The following is a 26,378-nucleotide window of genomic DNA, read 5'->3' as shown; positions in this document are numbered from 1 at the left end:
AACATTTGTCATATTGCAGAGACAAAGTTATAAATATTAATTTAACATTCACTGGGAAAGGACCAGGACAACTCCAGCACAGTTACTGGAAATTTTCTGTGTCATGCAAGGCATCTCCCAGCACAGGGAGGAATTATTTGACTGTGCTGCTTTTATGAACAGCTGTGAGAGGAGGTGTTCCCAAGGGACAGGAACATTCCTACTGGCAGAAGCAGAGAGTCCTGGAACAGAGGGAGAGAAGCACTGGAGAAGAAGCTTTCCAAAAGAAAAAGTTTTCAATAAAAAATTTGCTTCTGTCCAAATGGGAATTTTTTGGGAAGGGAATGGATTCCTTACAGAGGCTCTGATTTTTTTGCTTGGAATTAATTCATAAAAATTTCCACCTCCTTTCTATGCCTGGTTCCATAGATATTTAGATTCCATCTTCTAGACAGTTTTTTTTTTTAATGCTCACAATCACTTCAGCACAGATGAAAATATAGCAGGAAAACTTTAAATTTTTGTATGTGGATTGACTAATTAAAATGTAATTAGCCTTATCTGTTTAATTATGCATTATAATACATACACAGAACCATGAAAATTTACTGGATACACTGGAAGTTGTCCTGTGTATGGTGTGTGCTGCAGCACACAAGGAAGATTTCTGCTGAGGAAGCAAAGTATTCATTTGTAGCAGATTTAAAATCACTCCATAAACTCAATTTATTTTATTTTTCTTTGTTTTATATAACTATAGGTTACACTCATTTTTCTTTCCTTTATGTCTAAACTTCCATTTGCTTTTAAGGTATAAGAATGGCTCATTACTGCAGTTGCAGCCCATTTTTTGTTTCTATAACTAGAACTCATTTTTATGCCATATTCCCCAACCAATTGCTGCACTCCAGATGCTCCTCATTCCTGCAGCATCCTCCTGCTCCCCCTTCCATTGCAAGGCAGCTCCTTGCCTGCCAGGTGCCCCTGCAGCAACTCCTCTCCCACTCCCATAAAATCTGACTGCTGCTTGGTGCTGCTGTCCCCTCCCAGGGGGATGTGTCACAGCCCAGAACTTTCTTAAAAATGCTATTTAAGCAAACTCATCAGATTGCTCATGTGGCAGAGCTGATAAATACAAATGTATGTAACCCTCCACTCTGATATTTAACATGGAAATGAGGCCAGTGGTTATGGTGGTTGTGTTGCATATATATATATTTTAAAAAATCGTATTTTAACTAACAAAGGACATTGTAAAGCCTAAAACATTCTGTCTGAAAGGTTAATTTATCAAGATACAAAGACATTTATTTGCCTGTTTTGGACAAAAAGTTTGCTTTTTATCCAAACTTGCCAAGTTTCTCCCCAGAGCAAGAAGGATTTTGGAAAGCCAGTTCAGTGGGAAGCCCAAGACTCACTAGAGGGCCACAGCTCATGGCAGGCAAGAGATACAAGGGAAGGGCTGGGTCTTGAGAAGGCAAACAGGAAAATCTCCTTCCTGCCCTCAGCTATCAAATGTGAGAGTACAAGAGAAGACAGAGATGTTATTCTTGAAGATGCAGAGAATGAACAAGATATTAAACCCACCCAGAAAATTTCAACTGTGTATCAGAAAAAAAAATTGCAATCCTAGTAGTTAAACATTACAGCAGGGCCAGAGAGGCAAAGAATCTCCAGCCTTGAACAAGGCCCTAAGCAGGGAAGTTGGACTAAGCAACCCTCCAAGCTCTTTTTGTGATTAAATACAAAACCTTGTTGAAAGACCCACTGGAAATAAGGGAATTTTAATTACAGCCATCAATTTATATACACAATAATGTGTATTTTACATATATCAAGGAAAAAAAAACATACTGCATTTCAAGATTTGTTTACTGCAACAACAGAGGCAAATAGTTAGGAATAAGGATAAGCCACTAATATTAAGGAAAGCCACAATGTGGGTGTAAATTGAAGCCAGAGGAAAGCTACAGAAGCTCAGTACTCAGAGACATTAATTCCAAGGGTTTCACAATGCCTAACTCACCTCAACCTCATTACATGAAAATGGAGAGTGGATTGCAGGGCTGGATCTAGATCATTATCCAGCACCCATAAGCTTCAGGTTCCTATTTACAGTAACAGTTCTGAGATGTTAAACTGCAAGGTCAAGGTAACTGTTTTAGTTCTCATAACTGCAGCCTATTTTCACTAAAATTGCCTTAATTAACTTAGAATAGTCTGTGATTCTATAATTACCAGATCAAAATGTCATTTTAAATCGTTACTCATTTCAGGATATGTGAACACTGAACTAGCTGTAACAAATTCCTAATATTTTCAAAGTCAAAAGTTCATTTTTACTTAAAAAAAAGCCACAATAAAACTCTTAACAGAGGCTTAAAAAGGTCTTTATAAAATAATCTCCATCACACTTACAATAGTAAGAAAATTATTCTGGTTGCTAGTTTTTAGTAAATATGAACTGGTTTGTGTAATCTATATTAAAGATGGTTATAACTTCAGTTCACATTTCATTTCTTAAAGGGGAATGAACAAATGTGTCAAGAAAAGTAGATTATTGCTGTTTCTCATCAAGTCCTTTTTAATAAGGACATGCTGCCTTGGTAGGCAAAGCATGTCTGGCAGCCAGCTGAGACAGGAGAGCTGAAGGAGAGAAGTTATGATTTGCATGCCAGAAAAACCTTCTTCAATCATCTTATATTTGGCAATGGTACAACTGAGCTGATTTAAGATCAAAACTGTGTCATTCCATCCATCTCCTGAATGACAGTCCTGATCATCTCATAACTTAAGTTTGCTTGAAGTGACACAAGAAGGTAGAATCCAAGGAAGTTCTGGACTGGCAAGAAAAAAACCTCTGATGTTTATCCTCTCATGTGCAACTCTGAAAATACCAGATGTTCTTCAGAGGGGTTTTCACCACGTCTGCTGGAGCAATGGGTATGGCTGTGCAGAGAGAACAGAACATGGACATGTTGGAAATAGGAGATCTACCAGGTTTTCTATTCCTGCAGTAGTACTGATCAAATTAAATATGTCAGCATTCAATTTCAAGAGGGGTCAAAAAGATCTAAAAATCCATACGTGTTTTTAATCAGACTTTTCATACAGTAAGCCTCTGAAATCTATTTTCTGTGGACACAAATTGGCAATTACAACTGCAAACAGAAAAAGCTCACAACAACTGCTAATAGGGTGCCATTCATTATACATTTTAACCAGCTGTTAGATTCTTTAGCTTTTGGTAATAAATTATCCTAGTGAGGATGGTGGCAGTTTATATGTCTGAGTTTTAATCTGCTGGTGCAATTCTTTCCATTGCTCATATGAAACCTTACACTACTATTTCACCAAGAGCAGCTTCTATAAGAGCTAAATCAAGTCACTCATGCAAAATAAAATGGATGCTGCTGTCAGAGACACCACTGGTAATAATTACCTTCACACTGCCACCTTTCACATTTGAAGGTCTTAAAAGAACAGAGAAAAAGACAAAAACCCACATGACTGCTAACACTGGGGAGAGAGAATTTTCCACTTCAGTACTTCCAGATTCCTCGTGATGTGATAATATTTAACACAGCACATGTAAAGACATTTCTTGTCATGTGGAAAAGATGTGGTCTTGTGGTGTGCAGCCTTCCCAAGACACCACTTCAGTGCATTCTGCCCTCCCATTTAAGCATTAAGATACCTCCCCCTGGTATCTGAATCCTATTCTCAAACACTGTCCAGTCAAGCCAGTGCTGGGGGACATTCTGAACAATTCCTGATGGATTTACAGACTTCCCTGACTGTGTTTTGCTGTGTGACATCCTGCTAAACTGTCCCCCAGCAGTGGAGTTCTCAAAGCAAAAACCACAATTATGCTGCTGCTGAGCAACAAACTCCTCTGAGCTCTGCACTGATAAATCAGCACAGCCCATTCCCCCCTGCAATGAGGCTGAAAGGCATTCCCTTTGCAATGAGATTCCTATGATTTCAACCAGAGCCATCATAAAGCAATAGAAATAGAGAAAATTTCTACAACTGTGACTTGAGACTGTGCAAAAGCCATTGTGATGACTGATACACCACTGTCAGAGCTGTGCAGCCAGCTGGTGCCTTTTCCTTTTACTTTTCCATGCTTTAAAGAAATGCATTTGATCAGCCTTGACATTTTATTTAAAAAAAAAAAGAGCTGCTATCAACTGACCATCACAAGCATTTTGTTACAAAAGAGTACTAAAACTGTATGGTAGCAATGAAAGACACCTAAAATATTCCTCTAAAATGTCAAGCATTTCTCTTCGTGCTGGGTATTTATGTACCTTGACATTATCAGCTCTTCTGAAAATGGAGAAATACATCAGAAACTATCTTGTATGATTCCAAAAAGGCAAGGTGTATATTATTTCTTCCCTGCCTCTCAAAAGTATTTTCTTTTCTGTAACAACCAGTGATGCAAACTGGTACAATACAGATCCTTAGTTTGGATACATACATCTTAAAATAAAAATACCTGCAAGAATATTTCAGATCTATGATACCCAATTGTAACATGTATTTAATTTCTTTTCAAAGTAAATTTCCATGCTGTGTCATTTCACTTGTTCTACTGAAATTTTTAATCTATACAAAGATAATAAAATACTGACCTATATAAGGGCAATATCAATAGCATGGGGGTTTTTTTGGGTATTTTTTTTTTTTATCAACAGCATCAATTATCAATAGCAATGTTTAACATCTTAGGAGATAAACAGCTTTTTGCTGGCAAATGTGCACCATTGTTCAACCAATCCAGTATTTACACTACACCAGTGAAACACTTTTGGGGTTCCTTAATTTACTGCACTGAAAATAAAGTTTCATCATATCCAATTTCACCATATTTTCCTATTCTTGAACATTCACTGAACAATAGAACTGAGGGAGAAGCATGAGAAAGAGATCATACTTTGGTTGTATTTGTATTGGCAATTATTATCCAGTACCAAAAGCACTAACATCTTCTGGAAATGAAAGGAAGAAGAAAAAGGCTTCCTCTGCATTCAAGTTTAGAAATTGTTTTTGCAATCAAAATGACATTTAATGGCTGTCTGCTTCATAATTTAAACTTCAGAGGAGAAAGGGAAAGTAAAGACATCTAAGCTGCAGCTGAATTTGGTATGAGCACAGAAGTTACATTAGAGCAAACTTACAAATTCATGTTTTTATACATCAATGCTGTGGCTGCTCAGGATTGATATTCATGGTCCTGTATATCTCTTTGAGAAACAGCAAGGCAGTGTCTTCAGATCCCCTACAAAGAATGAAATAAATAAAACAAAAGGAAAAAAGGGAAGAAGAAAAAAAAAGTAAAAAGTTCGTTCAGTATGGTCCATCTTCTAATTCTCCTAAATCACATTCCATCCTATTTCAGCTCTCCAAAGAGTCTGCACAACCTCTTGGCCCAGTATTCATTTTTCATGAACATGGCCTTACCTCTACCAGTTTCCTTCAAGCTATAATTCTACACAAGTTTTGAGTTAGTTCTGCTATAGCCCTAGCCTATGAATTTACCTTTTTGCTAGTGCATTTCCTCCTCCTGTCCTCCCTAACTTCCTATGCTGCAACTCCACACTCCCTCCTCTATCCTCTTCTTTGATGTTACTTCCTCATCTTAATCTCCTCAAATAATGCATCACTTTTTATCCTGAATATATTCCACACTTCATTCTACTCATTTTGTCCCAATCCACTAATTAGCCAGTTCTAGCAGCAATATTCTAATTCTTCTCTAATTGCCGGCCCTTAATTGTAAACAGACTGTGTTAACCACCCATAGTCTTCCTCTCTTGCTTACCACTAAAATGTTAGATAGCTTTCAAATAATTTAAAGATTAGTATCATTCAACTGCCACGTTTCCAAGTGGATATATCCTCTCCTCTTTCAAAAATCAAAGCTTCAAGCTGTCTGAATCTAAAGTTAACGAGAAGATACTTAATTTTCTTCTTCATCTATAAAATGCTATTTAAACACAGATAAACAACACTAACATTAAAAAACCCAGTGTTAAACAGGCAAATTTTAACAAAGTTCCAGAGCTGCAGGAGCTGTTAGATGAGGGCAGCTTCCTGTGCTTTTTAAAATAAAATATACAGGGACACAGTAAAAGAGATTCAGATGGTCAGAACTGTGATCCTCCATACATGAGGCACATAATCTGAAGAACAACAGTACAGAATTAAACATGCAAGCTAAGGGAATGCATGTATATTCCAAATTGAGCACAGACATTTATCAATGGTCTCTGCATTGAATGAGCAGCAAACAAGCAAGCAGAAGGTTCAACACAGAAGCTCCAATCTCTCCAACACTCAGAACATTTCATTTAAAGCTTTTCCCACCATTCCTCAGGAAAAAATGCTCTCCTGTTTGGGTCATTAATCACTGTGCTTATCTTCCTCACCCGAATGACAAAAACAGCCACAGGTACCAAGCTTTTAAAATCCTGGCAGTGATCGGCTGCCATCCTGTGGAAGGAACTCCGGTCCCTTCAGCGCTGCCTGTGGAACAGCACTGCCACCACCGGCTCACCCTGCCAGAGCCCAGGGCTCACAGCAGCCCCGGGACCCCTCCCCTGGCAGGTGCTGAGCTCCATCAGGCAAGTGATGATGGCTCTAATGAGACCCTTCAGGTAACGCCTTCAGAGCTGCGTTTTAACCTCTGGAAAAAATGCCTGCTGCTAAAATTACCTACTGAAAATCAAAACCTTCAGAAAGAGCCTAGAGCACTTTGTCCAGCACCTGCTGAACTGAAAATGAGAGACCAGTCACTCCTCCCTCACCAACATCACTTTGCACAGCTCACAGCTGACACCCAAGGTTGGCTATTACATACCAAGATGTGTTGTTAAATATAGTTCACACATCCTTTGCTCTGCCAGAAAAAGCAATAACGTTTTACCACTAACTGTAGTCTAATAAAAATCCTTCTTCAACAGTTTTATTTGGAAAGTTACAGTTGTGAAAATGCTTCCAGAGTTCTCTTTGTTTTGAAAATGACAGTAGCTAAAAATGTGAGTTTGGAGTTTCAAAGGCTGAGAGAAGAATGTTCAATGTCTTTATGGAAAATTTGCAATATTATTGCAAATATTATTACATGTAATACTGAAAATTTGCAATATTATTGCAAATATTATTATTGCAGATTTGCTCACTGTGTGCTAACACAGAATTTTCCTTTGAAACAGGATTATCAAATAGTGACATGCAAGCACTACACCCTGAGTCTGACATCCTGGACAATCACATATACTGTGTCCTTTTGCAGAATTTCTGGAATCACAGATCTCTCCCCTTACCAGTAGCACAGGTGGCTCTGCAAAGCAAACAGGTACTCATTGAAGCTCTCTATTGGTTTCTCTTGTAGAACATAATCAATGCGACGCCCTCCATTCAGCATCCCAACCTTCACTGAAACATCTTCATCTTTTGGAGGGTCTGGACTTTCAGTGATCTTCTCAGCTAAAATCAAAGAGTTTCACATTTAAACTATTTTCAAGCACAGCCTGCTTGACTATAATTAAGAAATACTACCCATTTTTTCTGCTGTAATTTCTAAGTGTTTGTGATAAGACATTAATAACCTGGACTGCCCAGCATGGTTCAGAAAGGTTATTGAACTACAGGCTTACTTCTCTCCTAACAGTTTAAACAGTTTTCTTAACGAGTAACTGCTGAGTGTTCTCTCCCTGAACTCCAACTAACCCACAAAGCTTTCACTGTAATTTCTCTCCCACACCCAACTGAGGAGGAGAGTGACAGAGCAGCTTTGGTGGGAACCTGACATTTAGCAGAAACCTCCTTAACAGGGTCAGGAAAATCAATAGCAAACAGTCACTGAGATACTCAAGTGTCAACTTATCTGAGACAAGAAAAACCAATAATGTGTCCATGTACCTTCCACCACTTGCTTTTCTTCCTCCTCTTTAATTTGGTTAGCTACTTTCTCCAGCTCTGCCTGCAGCTGGGTTGAAGATGTATGAGCACGTGCAAACTCATTAAGGGTCTGCCACGCACTCTTCAAAGAGCTAATAAAGCCCTGCTTCAGATCAGATCCCATACGAGACAGAGAGTCCTTCAGCTCTGAGAAAGAAAAAAACACACCAAAAACTTAATTTAGAAGGATTTAAAATTACCAACAAAACGCAGAATGATGAAGTTCTGTTCAATAAACATCCCAATTATCAGGGGAAACAAGCCTGCTATGTCATAAATGCATGTTTCTTGCTTCTTTATTCCATTTTAAAAGATTAGGTGAAATGCAATTAATACACAATTGACTTCTTACTGAATAGATCAATGAATCCACCTAGATCAAAGTCAAAGCAATAAGGAGCAAGAGACCATATTTTTTTCCTTTACTATACACACTTTTGGAGAGTTGTAACCTGAAACAAGTATCTTGTGTAGTCTGGCAAAGCAGACTGACTCTAATGGACAATTCCAAAGGACAGATGCTGCAGAATCTCTCCAGGTGCCTGAACAGAGGCTTTCAGGAGGGCTCTGTGAACTTGCACGACAGCAAAACTGACTTTCCTTATTAGATGTGCAAAATTTAAGTAGAGCACCTTGGTCTGATGCGCACCCATGAGCAACAAAGTCAGTGTGAGCCCCTGCCCTCCGATGGGCACAGAACCTCCTTTTCCCTCAGGGTTCCCAACACTGAACAGTCTCTGGCTGAACACACCATGGTGGTCATTAGGGACACCAACAAATTCAGTTTCTGTTGCACAGCTTCTTAGAAATTAAGGTGATCAAGCAATGATCAGCAACGTTTTAATGGAACTTTGGTAATGAGAAGGTTAAATCTGGAGGAAAAGTGATTATTACTTTTGAATGGAATTGTGAATGCTCAACTTATGGGGCTGGGTGGAATCACCTCTGATGTTTGGACAAATATGGAGTCAGATATCTGGGGATATTAATTAGTCTCTTAAAAGCTTACAATATTCTAATGCATCAAATGGAAAATAATGAATAGGATCCATATGAAGTAAGTTTTCTTTTTACCCAGATGAAGTCTTTTTCTGCCTTTATGATGTGGAATGAGAACTGGTTTTAAATCCAGGTCTTCAATGATCATTGGTTCTAACCTGTAAGCTACTGGATCAAGCTGTTAAGAGACAACACATTGACATTTAATTATCTTTAAAATTATCACTTTTCAGTGAAAAAAAATCCCTATTTATGGATTATAGACAATCATTTTTTAATTCTGCACTATTTGAATTTATAGAAATTCAGTTTATGACATATTAAGCAGGTTCATTAACTACTTTGGTCTTGTTCTCCTACAAAAGGAGATTCTAATAAGGAAACACAGCAGCAAGATTTCCTTGCACTCAATCTCTATCAACGTTAAACTGTTAAACAAAATGAGACAGAGGAGAGCAAACACTGCATGTAAAAATACAAATATTCTATAAAAATCTACAAGAGTGGCCTCAAATTAATGAAAAAAGTCCAAACAACTCCCCCCCCCCAAAAAAAAAAAAAACTTCCTTAATTCTGAAAAGAAACAGGGCAAATATTATGAAAACAACCCATGCCTGGAAGTGTTTTAGGAAATGTACACAGGGGAACAAGAGGTGCAATGCTCAGAAAGTAAAACTCAGTATTCTGCCTTTTTTGTCATCTACATCAACTAAAAGCAAATATCAAAAGCACTGCTACTCACTGGGTGATAGATATTGAAGAAGCCCTTGCAGGTAGGGAGCCTGTAGTTTTCATCAATCTTCTCCACACCCCTCACAGTAAGGAACACACCAATAGGGGAACCAAGAGCAAAGAAAATATCTGGTTCAAAGTCCAGTGCACTGTAAGCCACAGAAACCTACCAGGCAGAAATCAGACACATCATCTCTCAGAACTGTCAGCTTCAAAGGAACTACCAAAAGGTTATCAACATTAAAAAAAAAACTATAGTGAAAAGACAGGATTGATCAAATCCTTTAAATTGTTCAAATCATTTAGATCTGCAGTCTCACCTGGCCAGTTCCAACTTCAAAATACTCATAGTCAATGTTCACAGAAGACACAGATGCACCAACTGGGAGCTTCCTCTTTGAGTGCATCTGACCAGACTCTGAAGGTGAGACAGAGGAAACTGTCTCTTTTGATTTCTGGGTGTCTTCTTGAGTCTGGAGCGTGGCAGCCAGAACTGCTTTCTTTTCTGCTACTGCTTTCTTCTGTTCCTTTTGAGAAAAGTTTTAAAGTTAGGGAGAAAAAAGGTTAATTTCACAGCTGTCAAAATTCCTTTAATATATTCACTATGTTAACAAGAGTGTTCAAGAATATAAGCTAGTCCACAGCAAGGAAGTCAGTTACATTTGCTTAACAACTTTTAATTTCCATCCTGAAATATGTATTTACCTGCTTGGCTGCTCTGTCTTTTACAAAATTAGCTATTTTCTTTCTTGGTCCAAGAGGTATCCCCATCTCCTTCAGGTCATCAATTGTACACATGAGCTGAAGAAACAAACACCAAACACACACATAAAAATCATTTTTCTAGTAGAAAAAGCACTTATAACATTTCTAGTAAAATGAATAATTTCATACTGGCAATCACTTATGAATTTGTTAGGTCAATTTATAAAGCTACAGAAAATACAAAAAATTAAAAAGACATGACACAAAGTGCCTAACATAACTAGGTGGATGCACCACATCAAGAAGGAAAAAAAAAAGCTGCAGAACACTCAGTGTTCAAGCCATGCATTGATTATCTTATCTTTGCAACTGCTCTCATGGCCACTGAGAGGAAAAACAAGACAAGAAGAAACCCAAACATAAACCTCCACTCCCTGGGCAGCCCCTAGAGGCCCAGTGAAGATCTCAGTACCAGAGACTCCATGTCGATGCGCTCCTTTTCGAAGGTGCTCACGTACTCTGACAAACTGAGCATTTCCAGAGTCCTCTGCAGAGTGGGAACATCTTCCTCTGCTTCAGCCTCACAAAGGTCATCAGCAGAAGTAGCAATGGAGGAGCCCAAGGAACTGGTGTCTTCAGTCATCTCAACAAAACAGCACACAAACAGAATCACACCCTCTAACAGTGGAAAACCAGCAAGCAGCAAGCAAAACCAAGTTTAACTGTTTTCTCTTAAAAACATTATCAGGCAAGCTCTGTAAATATATATCCATTTTTAGTGAAGCAGGATACAGATTTTCCACTAAAATAGAGCAGCAAAATAAATATTTTAAAATTACTGCGAGAGATAAAACACTCAAAAATGCTTCCTTTTATTCCTCAAACAACTGGTCACCACTTCTAATCTAAACACAGATTCTTTCCCTTTTATACATCTGCCCCATCATTTACTGTTAGACCAAGTTACATGTTCACAAGTGTCAAAGCTGATGTTCACCACCAAATCTCATTACTGGCCTACTTGAAACTTAAGAGAGAGCTAATTGATTTGTCCTGACAAATGACAATATTTACAAAACAGCATCTTTCCATTAACCTGTTTAAATGTACCATCAAAACCCACAAACTTGGTTCAGCTAATAAATTCTGAAAAGTTAAGAAAAAAATTATTGAAAATATCAGATCTACAGGCCTGGAAAGAGCAGCATGCAAATTACCTGTTTATCATGAACATCCTTCACACTCCCATTAACACCAGAGAATGGTCCAGAATTCACTGATGAAGCCAAGTCCTTCTGATTAGACAATATGTCAAATAGAATTAAGGAACCTGCAAAAAACAGGAATTAAAAGTTGATCTGGGAAAAATATCAAGTTTTCCTGTCCCTAAATCTTGAGCAAGATTTATATGCAATAGTAATGTCACAGTATAGTTTGATCAAGAGATGGCTGAATGAAAATACTCATATGTTAACTTGAACATAAAAAGCTAAAAGCAACCCCTTTTCTTCCCTGTTCATGCTTTATGTAGTTGCCATGACTAAACTATTTTTCCTTAAACTCCTAAGACTGATAAACTGGAGGAAAAGTTCCAGTCCAAGCCAGTATGTCAATATTCTGCTCTAACACTTATTCTATATTCCAAAAAATGATTGTACTTTTACTAAGTGGGGGTTCTGAACACAGACATCACCTACCTAACCAGATCACCTGTTAACTTTTAAACACACATTAGACACTAAGTTTTCATGAAGGGAAGTACTAACTTCCTCTCAAAGCTGAATAAACTCAGCTGTTGAGAGGAGCTTGTCAGCTGTTTCCTGAAAGACAGCCATGCCCTAACAGCTAATTTGAGTTTTTTGCATAACAAAGAGGCCATTTTCCTTTTAAGAGGAACTGATTTGGGATAAAAGCAGCATTCCTCAGATAATCACCTAAGCTGTGCCCAGCCACAGAGACTCCCCCTTTGAAGTCGGGGTTGCGGCTCATGAAGAGCGCGTACAGGCGGTTCATTTCCATGCCCACTTTATCCACGATGGTCTGGCAGTAGGTGGGGCTGTTGTAGAACAGGATGTCCAGCAGCGTTTCGTTGGTGAAGTGCCTCAGGCGACCAATGCTCGGCAAAGTGATTTTCTTTATGTTCCTGGTAACACACAATCGTTAAAAGCATGAAAGGCTTTTAAGAAACGCTCCTGAGAACCTTGTTAGCTCTTGAAATTAATGCAATGTAAATGCTACAGAGAGGGTCTCTAAAGAGATTTTAAGAAGCCATACAGCCTTCTGGCTTCATTGCATATTCACACATTAATGCTACCTGCTGATTGTAATATTTGAGAAAGATACAGCTCCTTTTTTTGTCTCCAGGCAGAAGGGATACCAGAAATAACCTCTTCTCTATTCCAACACTGCTCTCATAAAGTACCAGGGAAGTTTGGTGAGCAGATTGAAGTGGAAGAGAAAAAGGAACTTGCATATAAAATTAGACTCACAGAATGGTAATACTCTCTTTTTGAAGAAGAAGCTTGGCATCACCATCTGCCTGTCTGGAGTCAAGACAGCTGCACTGGAATTGCTATAGACTTCAGACTGCCTGGTTTAATTAACAGAACAAGGATCCCTCCTCATGCAGTGCCCAAATGCAAATAAAACACCAAGGCTGGAGGAAAGCAGTGTGATTTGACTGAGCTACAACAGTCTGGAGAACATCAGCATCGCTTTAAGTGGCACAGGTTGCCACTCACAATTTTTACTTTCCCAGCTTTGAGCAAGGGAAATAGCTTGAAATGTGAAGTCATAGCAAAGGGGTAGGCACAGAAAAGGGATTTTAAAACAGATTTTTAAATGCTGTAACAGTCTTACCCAAATATAGATACTTTGCTTCAAAAAAGAACCCCTTAGCTCAAGTGCCTAATGATAATTCAGGCACTCCTCTAGGACTGGACAGAAGGCTCAATGCCTTCCTCAGAAATAACTGCTAGGGTGAAACTCAATCAGACTGCAGGAAAGTAAAGAACAGAAAACTCTCCACTCTAAATTGTGCACACCTCATGGACAGAACATCTCCAGGCTCACCACCTCATCCTTGTGACCACAATCTCTACACACTCACTCATCAAGTATCCTGCATTGGCCACTCTCATGCAAATCCAGTATTGAAAAGTTGTGTGCAAGAAAATAAACAAGAGAAATATTCATCACACCATTCCAGCTTTCCAAATACTCCTCATCAAAAAGTTAATTTAAAAAAATCTGCAATTCTCTGATCCAGTCATACATTTGCTCATGCAGCCTGCAGAGCATATGAACTGCTCTTTTTCTCCACTTTCCATAAGGTGTTAAAGAGCAGCTTTTAAGATGTTTTCAACATTAAATAACACCCTCACCTGTCTACACCTGTTGCATCTCCATGCAGAGAGCTGTGCCAGTGAACTGGAAGGAATTCCACCCTGCTCACTTTGCGTTCCTCCAAACACTTCTTAAAGTGCGTCTGCAACAACTTCAGAGAAACAGTCCTAAAATCATCAACTGTGAAGAAAAAGAATAATGAAAATCTGACAGCTGCAGTACTCAAGTAACGCACAAATAGTCCCTCCTTCCCCTTAATTTCACAGATAATCGGAATACAAATGATGGAAATTGAAAACTTGAAAAATCTTTCCAAGTATTACCATTCTAACAATAAGAAAGTACTCATTTTTGTTAAAGTGGATTTTTAGCAAGCTTCTATTTATCTCACAATGACTGCCTGTTCACTCCATAACCAGACAGAGCTTTCTTAATTTACTCAGTTATACCAGAGTGTATTTAAAAAAAAAACAAACAAGCAAACACAAAACCACACCACACACATAAGCCACACAAAGCAAACACATCCACTCACACCACAAAAAGAAAAAGCAAAAAAAGCAATCAACTGAAAAACCCCCTTCACCACACATCCCAAAACCCAAATCACCCTGCAAGTGTGATATTGAGAACTAGTAGTAACAGCTAAAGCTTCAATTTTGACAAACCACAGATTGTGCCTTTGGAAAATAATAATGAAAAAATTGAACTTCTTAATATTAGAGACTTTTCTTTAAAAAAAGAAAAGATGTTCTTATCTGAATATGAGCAAGAGAGAGCCACATTTAAACAGCACGAATACAACTGCTCATTATACAAGCCCAAACTTACCACATTCAACAATGCTTCTAAACCTCAAGTCACATACAGGACCTATGCCATGAACCATAAATACCAGATGGTCAATTTGGGACATTTCTCCTGTAGAAAAAAACCAAAAAGAAAAACATTCAGAATATCAATATGTACAGCAAGAGTGAAGTTCAGAGCCTAGCAAGTGCAATACACCCTTGTTGAATAAAGCCTATTACATAACATGGTTCAAGAATAACAGAGCTCACAGGACTCCTTTGATTAAAACACCCCAAAACCAGATAACCTCAGCAAACAGCTGAGATGAAGGAATAACTTTAATCTTTAGACTCCAGGCACGAACAGCACACAGCCACTCCACCCACCATTGTCCAGCTTCTGCACAGATCCAAACTGACTGCTCCCAGTGCAGACCCAAGTGCACCAGGAATCTCATCACCTACCATCAGGAATCTCATCGTGGTCATCATCAATTCCACGTTTCACTACCCTTGGCCTTGCCTGCCCATCTTGAGTGGTGCCCCATTCATCTGGTGTGGTAGAAGGCTGGAACTGAACTATGACCTGTAACAAATACAGCGTCCAATTCCAACCACAGAAAACCCTCATGACTCATACTGTAAGTGTGAAAGCAATGCATAGTTCAACATACTTTTTGATTGCTTTACCTTTCAACTGAAAATCAAATGTTTTCTTCCACAAAATCCTCATTAGTGTGAAAAGCAAACTGATGACCCAAAGTAAGCTCTAGGTGAAGAAGCTGGGCCTGCTCAGTGATTCTGAACCATTTTAACCCCCAGCCAAGCTCCTCCTTCCTAGTCTCCAGTATCCACTCTTAGCAGATTACTGCTAATGTGAAGAAATTGAATGCTACCTGATTTACAAGAACTCTATCACAAGGAAAAAATGGAAAAAAAATGCAGTGCTTTTCAGGGAAAGACAACAGCATCTGAAGTAGTCCACAAACTCTAAAAAGTGAGTAATTCAGTAGTACAACCTTAACTACAATAAGTATAGGACTTACAGTCTGAGCTCATATTTATGACATGAAGTGATTTAAATGCTCCTTCTCTAGATTTTCACTGGACAGAATTCCCTAATCAGGATTATTAAACACTTCAAGTAGGAGCAACCATGATTCTGTCCCTTGGACAGCTCTGTGTATTAATTACTGCATCTGTGATAAGTGAACAGTTAATAGTATTGATCAATAAGACTGAAGTCCATGTTTTAATCACATGAGACTGTTCACAGAGTGTTTAGAATAACTTTTAAAGCTTGTCTCGCTATACTTTCTTATGGCCTGAAAATAAGCAGAAACCTTCTCAGGCCTTAAAGCAACTAATTACTTATAGCTAGATCAATGCTCTTCTCTACATGAAAGTTCTTTGTTTCAATTTCATTTGGTACAGACTGAGGTTAAACTAATTCAAATTGCTGATCATTTGCTGCCAGTTATCCTTAGCCAAAATATTTACTATGCAAACCCTTATTCTCTTTAGGTTTCAGAAAGCACTGTCTTTTAACCACATGACAGCATATTGAAGCAAGCACAAGTTCAGTGTTCTGTAAACTTGATCATCTTTAATGCACACACACCTAGAACAAACAACTGGTATGTTTCATGCAAGATTAAGAGCACATTCAATTTATGCTTCCATCCATTTGCTCACTCCCTGAATGAATCTTGCAAGACACAATTGCCAAAATCTATTACCTTAGGATTATGCATAACAATTGTCTCCCCATTTGGAAATTCAAGTCGCCGATGCCATTGATTGGTAGTTACAGCCCTCTTATATTCTGCCTGAAACAGAAAACAAGTTACACAAAATCAGCATGGCAACCTTCTCAGTATTTGGTGGCCTCATGTAATGCTACAGTTAAAATTCACATAACTTTCTTTATATAAAAATGTCACGTGTAGAACTACACCAGTAGATTTTAGATCACAGCAGTGCAGGACTGAATACAGGAGCAATGTGGCCTTCTAGACACTCCTCTTTCCAGGATTTGCTTATGTGTCTGAAAATCATCTTCACAAAACAGAAAGAACTGTTTCTAAGGTGATTAACACAATGAACTAACCAGGTCTCTGCCACTTACTAACCTCCAACTTGTCACTGAAGTCCTCAGTGTAAGGGATGAAGCGGCTGTCCTTGTCTCCCTTGTAGAACCACAGGCAGCGTCGCACTTCCGAGGGCTCCTCGTCCCAGTACACGGCTTTCCTCACGCGCTCGTACAGGAACACGTCGTAGCGGCCGCCGTCCGTGCTCAGCACCACGCTCTCGGGGTCAGGCTGGACTGGGACACACAGCCACGCGTGCTCACCACACTGACACATCCCTGTTCTGTCTGTGTCTGTGCTCAGCACCACGCTCTCGGGGTCAGGCTGGACTGGGACACACAGCCACACGTGCTCACCACACTGACACTAATCTGTCTGTGCTCAGCACCACGCTCTCAGGGTCAGGCTGCACTGGGACACACAGCCACACGTGCTAACACATCTTTGCTCTCTCAGCCCAGCCCCAGCCACTCCTGTGATCAGTATTAGGCCATTAGGACTGGCAGTCACACCATGGCAGAGAAGCTTTGTAACACCGTGATGCTTCTAGAATGCTTCTATATGCTCTGTACACAACAAAACGCTTGGAAAAACTTCCAAATATGAATATTATTCCAGAACTCACAGTTTAACAAAAAGGCAACCCAAGACACAAGTAACGAGGAGTTCAATATGAAAATCTGGTATCTATTTGGGTATATATAATATATATTTTATATCTATATATATATGTATATACCCATATCCAAATCATCTCAACACTGACAGCATCAAGCAGTGATGATGTCAGTGAAATAAATTAAGTGGCATAAAATACATTTTCAAAACTTTACTTTTTACTGCCACACACAAGTGGCATTACCCCAATATCTTCCTTTAGTCCCTCTGCTCACCTCTGGATAAGACAGGACTTACCAGAATTATAGACCTCCTCTAGTCTTGCAGAATCCAGAATGCTGAATGGCATCCATATCTGCTTGTCCTCCACCTCCTTACAGTAGAACCAGTGGGGCTGAACTGGCTCATATTGGTTCTGCAGCAGCACAGGAGGGGCTGGGACCAGGGGCCCTGCAGGCCTGGCAGGCTGGAGCTGGGACTGGGACGGTGGAAACTGAAAAGAGATGGGCTCAGCATCACATCAGCCTCAGTCTCACAGGGTTTTTGTAGAACTCTTCTATAGTTTGCTATAGGGAATACTCTGAACCTTTATTTCTAACATGTTTTCCTCCCCAAGAACATTACCTTCCATTCTAAAAATATTGTCCACTTCATCATGTGTTTGAGAACTTACACCTTCTCAAACTCAGAAAGAATGTGAATTTCATTACCACAAACACTGTTAAAAACTGCCATGGTTTAGCATCATGATTGTCTAAAATCAGTGAGATTTCAAATATTCTCTTGAATTTTCAAAACTTGAGCTGAACTTGTTTCTTACAGCCACAAAATTTGACATGAAAATAAAAACATTTTTCTCATTGTTCATTTACATATAATTATGCTTTTGCATAAAGACTCCCGATTTTAACAAGTGGCCACTTCAGCTATAGCTCTCTTCCTGCAAAGTGACCAGAACAGGCAGATTCAAAACTCAAATGTAGCATCAGTGGCATAAGAAAAGTAACTGATTTTGAAGGGGTCTACAGATCATAAAGATGATTTCATACAAATTTTACAAAAATCCCAGTCAGTACAACTAAAAGCAGCTGATGTCAGCAGTAGCAACTGCCCTGGCTGAGGATACATTTAAAGGGGGAAAAAGGGCACCAAAATATTGTACAATATATAAAATCCAATAAACAGAAGTTCTGAAATTATACAGTCTAAAACTCCAGACTGTTTAGGTTCTATTGCCTTTGCTATGTTTTATATAACCTTCACATTCTTTATTCATGATAACAGAAATATAACAATAGCTCAAAAAATAAAAACAGTTTTTCCTATTTTCAAGGCAAATGTGCCAGGTTTTATTAACCCATTGGCATTACTTTAGTAATGCTTTTGTGCAGGTAGAAAATAATGAAGATTATTGCTTTATATCACACAAAATCCTGAACCAATTTGTTTCAAAGAATTTGCTGACAATTTTATGTGACTTAATTTCAAAAAATTCTGGCTTCACCAACAAAACCAGCTTAAAAAGAGATTTCAGCCCATATCTTTGAAATGGCTGAATGACCTGATTTAAAGCTGAGGCACAAAAAATGCAGCAGCACAGCTGAAACTCAGCAAACTCAGAAACCCACAGAAAAGAGCAACAGAACTTCACAACCTGATTTTGTTTCTGATGCCCAGAGGCCCACAGAGCTACAGCCTCAGGTACACTCACTTCAAAGATCAGGAAGTTTTCCTGGAACAACAGTTCCAAGCTACTTGGAACTGTGAAAAGCGAAAAGCTTTTGCTGCTATAAAGGGTTCAAGACTTCTGGGGTTTTTTGCAGAGAAGATAAATCTTCAAAAGATAAAACCCACCCTTGAAAGAGGGAAGTGACCTGTTTTGCTGTGGCAGGCAGAAGGAGTCACATACCTGTGTCAGTGGCCCCGGGGGTGTCTGGTACATCTGCACGGGTGGCACAGGGGACGCTGTGGCAGGGGGGTGGCTCTGCTGCAGCTGGGGAGGGGTGAGGTAGGGGTTGGCCCTGCTGCTCAGGGTGGTGTGCCTGTAGGGGTTGTAGCCCTGCTGCTGTGGGGTGCCCACGGGCAGGGCAGTGCTGGCAGGTGGGGGGCAGCTCTGCTGAGGGGGCTGGTACGGCGCCATCCCCACCTGGGAAGTGGGTGGGGCACCGTAAGACTGGGATTTGGGAATATGTGGTGAAAAGGCATTTTGCCCATCCTGGGATCCAGACACGAGTGAAGTGGGAGGTCTGGAGAAGGCTGGTGCTCCGACAGGTGTTGAAACAGTTGTTAAGGGTGGCTGCCCAATACTCCCAAAGGGATCACTGCTGCTGGGAACTTGAGAGAAGTAGCTGAAAGTCTGTGGTGGGTTGGGGCTGGCTGATGTCTGACCCAAGAAGCTGTCCTCTTCCCCAACGTCTGCAGAATCATCTGCAAAAACAAATGAATCACCAGACATCTTGTGAGCGCTTCAAATCACTGCATGGGGTCAAAATGTTCTGTAATACCATCAGCTAGGGCCAAAACTGTTGACCCTCATAAAGCTTACACATCCTTGATTGAGCACATCATAAAATGAAACAAAAGACATCAAGTCTTCAAGAACATTTAAAATGGACCATGAAAGTCACTCAGTGTACACAGAAAGAGCAACAAATATTAAATTAGAAACCAAAATATAACTGGAGTCGGGACCTTCCCAGGGCAATCTGGCAGACATTAAAATCCCTTCCAACTTCTCTCATTCCCTCAAATGCAAGAACAACCTTGGCTCATATCCTTTCACCATGAAAACTTCTACTAAGCACAGGACTTTATGCTCCTATTTTTAGGCTAGAGCTTTAAAACATTCCTAAATAAGCCAAACTTACAGGTTAAACCATCCATTCTTGCCTGCTCCTTCAGCAGAGCCCCTCAATGTTTCTCAGCTGGCTTGCAAGCTGGCTGTAACTCATGATCCCAAGCCACTTAATGAGCAGGACAGTCCAGTTCTCTGTAAAAATCCACTCTAGACTTGCATAAAAGCCACATCTCTGATGCAGAAAAATCAGTCCCCATTCTGTATAATGGCAGGAGAGGATTAAAAAAGATGCAAGGCCATGAATGCCCTTTCACATGGAGAAAATAAATAAAAGAAGTCCTGATCAATCACAGTTTTCTACTTTGCAGTGATCTAGGAACAAGTGGGAAAAGAGAAGGTGTGTCATGATTTGAGGTCTCACAGTAAGCTCACCTCAGGCTGTGCTGGCCTGAGCAGCAGTGCCTCCTGAGGGAAGAGGAGTCAGTGCCACCTGCAGAAACCAGGAATGTTTCACCTGCCCGGCAATCAAATGAGCCCAGGCTGTGAGGAGGACACCACAGAGCATCTCTGCTGCTCAGTCCCCAGGCAGAGAGACCAAGAGTCTCTGCAGCTGTGAGCAGCCAACAACAAATGCCTTTATCCACAGCCAACACAACTGTAATGGGGAGCACCAAGGGAGTACAGGGGAATCCACAGAGCAGACTCCCTAGGAAGCTGCTGTTCTAATTAATTAATCATAAAAGAGGCAGCTGCCAAGATTAAAAAGAACTATTTTAACCATCTTTTATTTAGTCTATGCAGACGGTGTCAATTTGAGGCATCATCTGCCTCAAATTCCTCTTGCTTTCCCTTACAGCACCTGATCCCACTTTGAGGAACAAAGCCAAAATCTGTGTGGAGAATGCTGAAACCACTCAGACCCAATGACCACTCTGAAGTCAGGCCTGGGATTATCTCCTGGCTACAAGCAGTAGCCATTTCTACTAAATAAAAGGTCTCAGCTTCTAAACAATAAAATCCACCTTCTTTTCACATTTTATTAATCGTGTGGGACAGAGAGAAGCACACTGCAAACCACACTGTGAACTCTCAGCTTTCCCAAACAACTGGCAGCAGAGCAGGCTTCACCTCATCCTGTCAGGCCACCATGAACATGCAGCAGTGTGCCCAAGAGTTCTCAGGGCCTTCAGCAAATGAATGTTCACAAAACACCTACTATTCTCCAGTTTCAAACAAGTTTTGGGGATTTAAGCCTAAGTGCGGCTTTCCTTGCAAAATGAGGGTGACAAAAGTTCTGCCTAAAAAAACCCTATAGCTATATATGTACACACATGCAGTTTTCCAACACAAAATGTTCCGTTTATCTTGACTTTTCCTAATTTTGCAAAAAACTACGTTGTAAAAACAAGCACGTCATACAAATATAAAAAAATGAGCATACAGCTTTGATGTGTGCTCTCCCCACGCACAGAACAGTCTTTCTTCACCTGTGACTGTGTCAAGCTCCTGTACATCCCTCCCCACACGGGGCAGAGCTTTGTCATTCACAGACTGCCACCAGACAAACACAAGTGACATCAGCCCCCATTCTCACAGGGAACACTCCTCCCACCTTACAGTAAATGTATTGGCTACATCACCCACACCTGAGCCAGAAAATACCTCTTATTGTCAAACTGCATTGCTCAAACCACTAACTAATCACTCCTGGAGGCAGATAAACAAATGAATGACTGCACACAGCTCCCTAATGGTGGCTGTCAGGTGTCAAACAAATCCCTAGATTGATTCTTATTACATTTTACACAATTCAAAATTATGATTACCAGTACCAAATATTCCACTCAGCAAGAAGATCGCAACAACAGGTTGGACAGATGGTGAGTGCACTTGACTGTGGAAACAGAACATTTAACAGGACATGGGCCCCACAGAATGGGGCACAACCTCTGACACTGAAAATTACTCCAGCTGCAAGACCATAAATCCTCACATGATCAAATTTTAAGTCACATGGAGAGAATAAGATTTGCCACATTAATCAAATCCCATCAGATTTTATCCTCAGCTGGCTTCAAAGTGTTCAGGAAATTGCCAGGACAGCCATTTGTGTAAAGCTACTAGCCAGATCAGCACTTTAAAATTGTTTTGTTTTCTTAATGAAAAAATAATCGATATTTGCATGAAAGAAAAACTATGAGGATTGCACAAAGGAATCAGTAAATGTATCAACTACCTAGATACCTCAAGTAAGTAGAAATTATATTTTAATGCTTTTATCCCTCCTATCCAAAAAATGTACTTGATATAAAAAACTATTCCAAAGCCATACTTAGCAAATATTTTATTAAATCTACAGAAAAGTACTGCACTGATTTCCAGCTATATTATTTTAGCTAAGATACAGCAGTGCTGAAATGAAGTCTTGAAGACTCAGCATAAAACAGTTTGGGTTAAAAGGGACCTTCAAAGGTCGTTAGTCCAATCCCAACATGTACAATACAGTAATATTTGAAATATCTGGCTTCTAGAATACATTTCTAATGTTTCGAGCTTTAACCTCTGACTGAACACATTCCCAAAAAAATTCCATTCCTTTATCTGAAACTGCCTGAACACCAGATTTTAAGTTACACGCGCAAGCGTTGCGAACACCATTAAAGCGTTAGGAGAAAAGGATATTAGAACCAGGATTAAATTAGCAAGGATATTTAAGGTGTCTGCTTAACGTGCTATTTTCAAACCGGGAAACCAGAAGATAACAGGAGATAGGGGCTTAATAAACGCGAAAACATTCAGTGCGCACTGAATGGAAGCACTGACGCGTCGCTGAGCTGGAAGCGCGACGATCAGCGCCCGTCCTCACACACAGCGCTAAAACCTCGACACACAAGCACTGAGCAGGGGGAAGCAGAAGAAATTAAGTGCCGGAAAGCGGAAAATGTAATCCCGAGCAGTGTCTCTCCTGAGGCTCGGCCAGGGACACGGGGCTCGGGGAGCCCCAGCGCCGGCTCCAGCCCACACGGCCCGGGCCCCCCCGGCCCGCAGCCCCCCTTGGAGCCCCGGTTCGGCTGCGGGGACTCCCCCGGCCCCACCGCCCCTTCCCGGCCGCGGCGGCACTCCGCACATCCCCTGCGCTCCCGGCTGCCCTCCCTCCCGGTCTCCCTCTCTCCGTACCGGCGGGCAGCAGCGCGGGGCCGGGCGGCGCGGCCGGCGCTTGGCTGACGGGGATGAAGGGCACGTTGAAGCTGAACTCGGTGGCGGAGGAGGAGAAGAGCAGGTTGGTGCCGGTGCCTCCCCCGGGCTTCGCCGCCGCCATAGCCGCGCCCCGGCCACGTCCCTGCCCCGGCCCCTTCCGCCCTCACCCAAGATGGCGGCGGCGGCCGCGCGCAGCCGTGAGGGGCGGGAGGCGGGCTCGGCCGCCATTCCCGCAGGAAGAGGAGGAGGAGGGCAGAGAGGAGGAGGAGGAAGAGGAAGCGGCGGCGATCCCCGCGCTGGGCTAGCGAGCGGGACTCGGCGGCCGCAGGGTGCCGGCAGCCCCGCGGCGAGGCGCGGCCCCGCCATGCCGTGCGTGGGCGACTGGCTGAACAGCCCCCTGAGCATCGTGCAGGGCATCTTCGGTGAGGCGCGGCCCGCGCCCCGCGGCGCCCGGAACCGGACGGCGCTCTCCCTCGTGGGGTGGCGGCGGGGCAGCGGCGAGGCCGTGTCTTATCTATGTCTTATATCTTGTATATCTCGTATACAGCGTGTGTTTTGTGTATCTGGCGTGTCTCTGGGTTCCGGCGTGCTGTCTGCCGCGCTGCTGAGGTTAGCAGCGCTATCAGCCGCGGCTGTGCCCGTGCTGGGCTCGATCTCGGCTAAAAGAACACCGACATTGAAATTGCCGACACGGGGGGAAAGCGGTGCCTCGGCTCCTGCCCTTCCCCTCTGGGGTGTTGTGGAGCTTTCCCTCGCTCCAGGAATGGCTCTGTGCTTCTTCGCTGGCCTGGAAGGGTTTGAAATGGGAAGTCAGTGAACTGCAAGGGGAATGAATTAGTCTGAGATGCACTTACTTCCCTAGGATAGAAGTGAAAGTTGGGTTTGATGTGCTGGGAGAATGCTGGGTCAAAGTCTCTTATGTGGTGGTAATGGCCACATCGATATGTTGTTTTTTATAGCCCAAAATGCTCCAAACTCAGACTGGGAGAAGAAGGTAACTGAGTACTTCAAGGAGAAATTAAAAGAAAACAATGCTACTAACTGGGTAAGAGAGTTTTATTCTTTTCGAGTTTCACTTTTTCTTAAGCTTTGTTATTTTTTACACTTTATCGCCGTGGCTTGCTTTTGATAAGTCCTGCCTTTTCACGATGAGTGTGCAGCTGAATTTCAGTCCCAGGCTTTGGGATGTGGAATTTGCACCTCAGCTGCCTTAACCTGAGTGCAAAGCCGGGCTGTGAAATCCCAGCCCGTCCATCCCCTTGCCTTCAGCACCCTCCTGCCCCCAGGCCATCGCTGCTGGCTGCTGCCACTCTGTAGCACAGTCAGTAGATGGCAGGAGATTACAAATATTGTCATTTTTGGGGAAGTGCGAGTCCTCGCTGTGCACCACAGGCTGCTGGTTATAAACCTCTTCTCCCAGGCAGTCAGTAGATGGCAGGAGATTACAAATATTGTCATTTTTGGGGAAGTGAGTCCTCGCTGTGCACCACAGGTTATAAACCTCTTCTCCCAGCAGCTTTTATCACAATGCTGCAAACTTGTTGAATAAATAGTTGCCTGGACCTTCAGGTTTTAAGGAAAAAACACTTTTCCTACTAAAACTGTGGTTTATTGGGCTGGGTCAGGCCTGGTTTGTGCAGTTTAGCAGGGAAGCTGTGCTTTAGGTTTTAAAAATAAAGTGTGCACAGTTGAGTTCAAAAGCTGATACTTTTCTAAAAGGCTGTAGCAGAAATGACATAATGGGACTGATAAGGGGATTAGAAACTTTCAGGTCAAATCTGTTCTACCTGTTACTGAAAAGAGCTGAAAATTACTTTTCTTTCTCTGTTTGTGAAAGTATTCTGTATTTAGTATTAAATGGTTGTCTAAATCAAAGCATTAATGGCAAAATTGAGTAAAATTTACAGCATCAGAAGGAGTTGAAAACTCAAAAAAACCAGGAGGGAATACACTTTTGTTAAAATGCTGCTTCCTGTAGGGCCACTTTTAGTTTTTGTTGCATTTAATGTTAGATGCGGGCTTTTTCAACAAATATTTTCTCTTCAGATTTAGAAAACCCTATTCATATTGCAAGTTCTTTGAAGTTATACCATGTGCTTAGGCATTGGGGTTTTTTTCCTTTCTATTTTCCCATTGTCATGTAAAACTGTGTGAAAAAGACTTCCCCAATGTTGACTTGGAAATTAACATACAGGTTTTCCAGGACCTTTTGTTATAAGAAATTGTGCATGCAAATTGCTCTGGTACTGCTGGTATATAGCACATGGTGGAAGTGCTGTTAAGTAGAAATAAGATAAGTAATAAATTCTGTTTAATCCTGCAGCTGCAATAATTCTAAATTTAAAAGTTGGTTTCAAATGTTGTACAGTTTTCATGCAGTTCCAGTGACCTATAACAACTTCATTCATAGTCCAGTATTTGGGAACTGTTAAGTGCCTGAGAATTGTAACAATTATGTGTAACAGCCATTGCAGGAAGGTGTTGGGATAGATACACTTTGTTACTGCTTAAATTAGGATGGATGATACACTCAGAATATATTCAGTGTGCTGTAGGAGTTTGAGGAGGAGGATGTACTGCATGGTCAGAGAATTAGGTTTTTGTGCTGCTTTTGGCTCACTTCAGAGCACTGCTCAATATACACCAGTTGTGCAGAACAATCTCCTTTTTCACAGGTCCCATCACTGAATGATGTTCCTGTACATTACCTAAAACCCAACAGCTTAGTGAAATTTCGCTGCATGGTTCAAGACATGTTTGATCCTGAGTTTTACATGGGAGTGTATGAAACAGTTGACCCAAACACAAATGCACGTGTAAGTGAAATACTGAGTTACTGTTTTAGCAAATGCTTGTCATTTTACTCATTCTGGTCCTTGTGTTTCTCTGGTTTGTGAGCTAAACCTATGGAGTTGGACACTGGTAGTAGCTGTGTTCAGCTCTAGTGGCATCAGTAAAACATAACCTGTCACATTTCTGTTGAGGAATAGAAAATGTTGAAATGATGAAAGGTTTGGCAGGATGTCTGTGAGGGACTTTGGGCTTCAGTGATTTTGGTGTGATTCATGTCCAGGTTGCTGTCAGAAACAGAATGATTGCATTGCCTTTTCCCTCTTGACAGGTTTTGCATTTTGGTAAATACAGAGATGTGGCAGA

The 26,378-nt window shown here is 41.1% G+C and overlaps 1 protein-coding gene across 1 annotated transcript; it reads right to left on the bottom strand.

The window, feature by feature from the left end:
- Window positions 1-27: 27 nt before the first annotated feature.
- LOC120501916 (SEC23 interacting protein) lies at window positions 28-23,640 on the bottom strand. The gene is given in 20 exon segments (XM_039708694.1): window positions 28-2,928; window positions 5,166-5,266; window positions 7,311-7,473; window positions 7,909-8,094; window positions 9,022-9,124; window positions 9,689-9,844; window positions 9,999-10,205; window positions 10,384-10,479; window positions 10,856-11,026; window positions 11,601-11,713; window positions 12,318-12,526; window positions 13,767-13,908; window positions 14,560-14,649; window positions 14,985-15,105; window positions 16,259-16,348; window positions 16,652-16,845; window positions 17,525-17,720; window positions 19,137-19,654; window positions 23,202-23,348; window positions 23,351-23,640. Coding segments are annotated over 19 exon segments (3,273 nt in total). The 5' UTR covers window position 23,640; the 3' UTR covers window positions 28-2,928; window positions 5,166-5,184.
- Between the last annotated feature and the right edge of the window lie 2,738 nt (window positions 23,641-26,378).

This window comes from Passer montanus, unplaced genomic scaffold (assembly GCF_014805655.1).
Source record: "Passer montanus isolate IOZ18808 unplaced genomic scaffold, ASM1480565v1 scaffold21, whole genome shotgun sequence".
NCBI lineage: Eukaryota > Metazoa > Chordata > Aves > Passeriformes > Passeridae > Passer > Passer montanus.
The sequence above is the reverse complement of the archived record's forward strand: the minus strand, read 5'-3'. Positions and strand labels throughout refer to the sequence as shown.